This window comes from Helianthus annuus, chromosome 11 (assembly GCF_002127325.2).
Source record: "Helianthus annuus cultivar XRQ/B chromosome 11, HanXRQr2.0-SUNRISE, whole genome shotgun sequence".
In the NCBI taxonomy this organism is placed as follows: domain Eukaryota; kingdom Viridiplantae; phylum Streptophyta; class Magnoliopsida; order Asterales; family Asteraceae; genus Helianthus; species Helianthus annuus.
Window position 1 is genome coordinate 85,789,016 of NC_035443.2, and position 2,336 is coordinate 85,791,351.

General features: G+C 40.3%; 1 protein-coding gene across 1 annotated transcript; it reads right to left on the bottom strand.

The window, feature by feature from the left end:
• Nucleotides 1–209: 209 nt before the first annotated feature.
• LOC110889582 (E3 ubiquitin-protein ligase RDUF1) lies at nucleotides 210–1,742 on the bottom strand. The gene has a single exon (XM_022137135.2). The coding sequence runs from the start codon at nucleotides 1,534–1,536 to the stop codon at nucleotides 451–453; it is 1,086 nt and encodes a 361-aa protein (XP_021992827.1). The 5' UTR covers nucleotides 1,537–1,742; the 3' UTR covers nucleotides 210–450.
• Nucleotides 1,743–2,336: the final 594 nt, after the last annotated feature.

The window sequence follows — 2,336 nt, forward strand, 5'->3', positions numbered from 1 at the left end:
GAAATCAGAAACCACAGGCAAAATTAAATCTACTTTAGGTAGTGTCACAATCATAAATCTGCAACTAGTACACTCTGTGCGTCTGTGGCATTTTGTATTGAATTATTTCTTAGACTTGTGCCCTATCTACCAGTGTACTCATGTCTATTCAGTTATCAACACATTCAATTCTCAAAATGGAAAGAAAACTAACGCAGAACAAGATGAAATTAACCATATCAACTACAAACAAAATCAACATCCATACCTTTAATTTCAGCAAAATGTCATTAGTTTAGATCTCAAAACAACATACTACTAATTACTAACCTCTCCTCGCATGCATTCATCATGTCTAGGGTTCAATTTGCCCCCATATTTATTTACAATGCGGATATGTTTTTGTGACCGAAGATCGCGATTATCTTCTATTTCATTCAACAATTTTGGAACATCAATTGCAAACAGATACTACCATCTAGACATACCATGTTGTTCATCCAAAATCCAAGTCCTGGATCGTCTTCTTGACATTCGCCCAAAAACCGAGCTAGATAAACTCCGGCTTCCTGGAACCGAGCCACCACCAGAAATGGAATTGGAATTAGAATTTGGCCTTAATCTACCAAAAAACGAAAAAACATTGCGAAAAACACGTCTAATTCCATTATTTCCTACACCATTCCGTCTAGTTTCCCACATAATCCTCCTCGGAGTACCGGAATTGTTGAATCCACCATCCATTTCTGTATACACAACCGGAAGCTCCCGCTCACCATTAACCGCTCTGATACCACCTGAGAATCTCCCAACGGCGAATCCACCTCCAGGCAATCTCCATATCGTCAATCCAACTGCTGTGGACTCGTTGTCAACTCGTTCTAAATTACTCGAATTTATAGAATCTGTTGCATCCGTAGGAAGCTCATACCTACACACCGGACACGAGTTCCGTATCGCAAGCCAAGGAACAATGCAGTCCGAGTGGTAGATGTGCTTACACGGCATCTCACGCGCTTCAGATCTGACCTCAAACTCTTCTTTGCATACAGCACAATGAAGTTGTTCCATTGTCACATGAGAATCCAATATCTCAATAGTTGGCATTGATTCTATAGCTGCTTTTGAAGCCGGAGGATGATGTACGGACCGGGTGAAGCCGTTCATCTCGATCTGTGACAGCTGATCAAGCAACCGATCGAATCCGGATCCCATAAGAAACTCGGACATCGTAGCAGGCAACGGTTGCAAACCGGTGCCTGCTCCGTCGTCGTAATAAAGTGCAAATCCCCTATCTTGAACGCCACCGCGAAGAACAATGACCGGATTAAACGGCGACCGGTCATTATTGTTCTGCGGCCGCGTTGTTCTACGACGCGGCCGCGGATCTGACCGGTCGGTGTTTCCGAGCATGTACATCGCGGCTGGCGGAGGCTCGTTGGGCTCAACGGCTTCAACGAATCCTCCGTCACAGTACGGGCACACTACGGTGTTTTCGGAAGGTAATCGGATGAAGCGTGTGCATCTGTAGCACCAATACGACGTCGTTCTTGACATTTTGTTTAACAAAAGTTGGGAATACCAGATGGTGAATGAATTTATGAATCTCGTGGATGATGATTGATGCAGTGTTTAAAGTTGCCGGAAAATGTTGTTGAAGTTTAGATGGAGGAGGTTTGAGGAGCGTGTAAATTGGTTTGAAAAACAGGCGTGATGATGATACGGGTTCATGGTCCGGTGACGGGTATGACGCATATGTTGGTTTTATACCCGTGTATGATTTGAAAGTTTTATTGAAAATTGCTTTTTGTAAATGCGAAATAAAATTGGTATAAAATTCTTATTTGTAATTGTCTATATATTAATTGTCTATATATTATCTATATATTAAAAAGAAAACACAATAAACAGTGTTTTTAGAATCGTCTATATATTTAAAAGAAAACACGTCTATATATTAAAAAGAAAACACAATGAACAATATTTTTAGAATTGTCTATATCTTAAAAAGAAAACACAATAAACAGTGATATAATAAAGTTTTGATATTATAAAATTGTTATTTTCTTTACTTTTTAAGTTTATAAGTTTGATGTCAACCAGTACTTGTATCGAAAATACCCGTTCGTTATCGGTACATGAAGGTAAAAACAAGCATCAGCCTGATACTAAAACGCCAAAAGTCGGTACTGGATTGAGTTTGATAGTCTTTTAGTTCGATAAGTTTGGTACTGCTACCCAGTACCATTTGCTCATCCCTGATCATAGGTACCGTACGAACAACAACGGTATCGTACAACTTTTTTTTAGTTTCAGGGGTAGGGACGAACTTGGTGCCAACTGATACCCCGGTTACG

Coding starts and splice junctions, on each gene's coding strand:
- LOC110889582 (XM_022137135.2), bottom strand. CDS start 1,536: ATGTCAAGAACGACGTCGTATTGGTGCTACAGATGCACACGCTTCATC.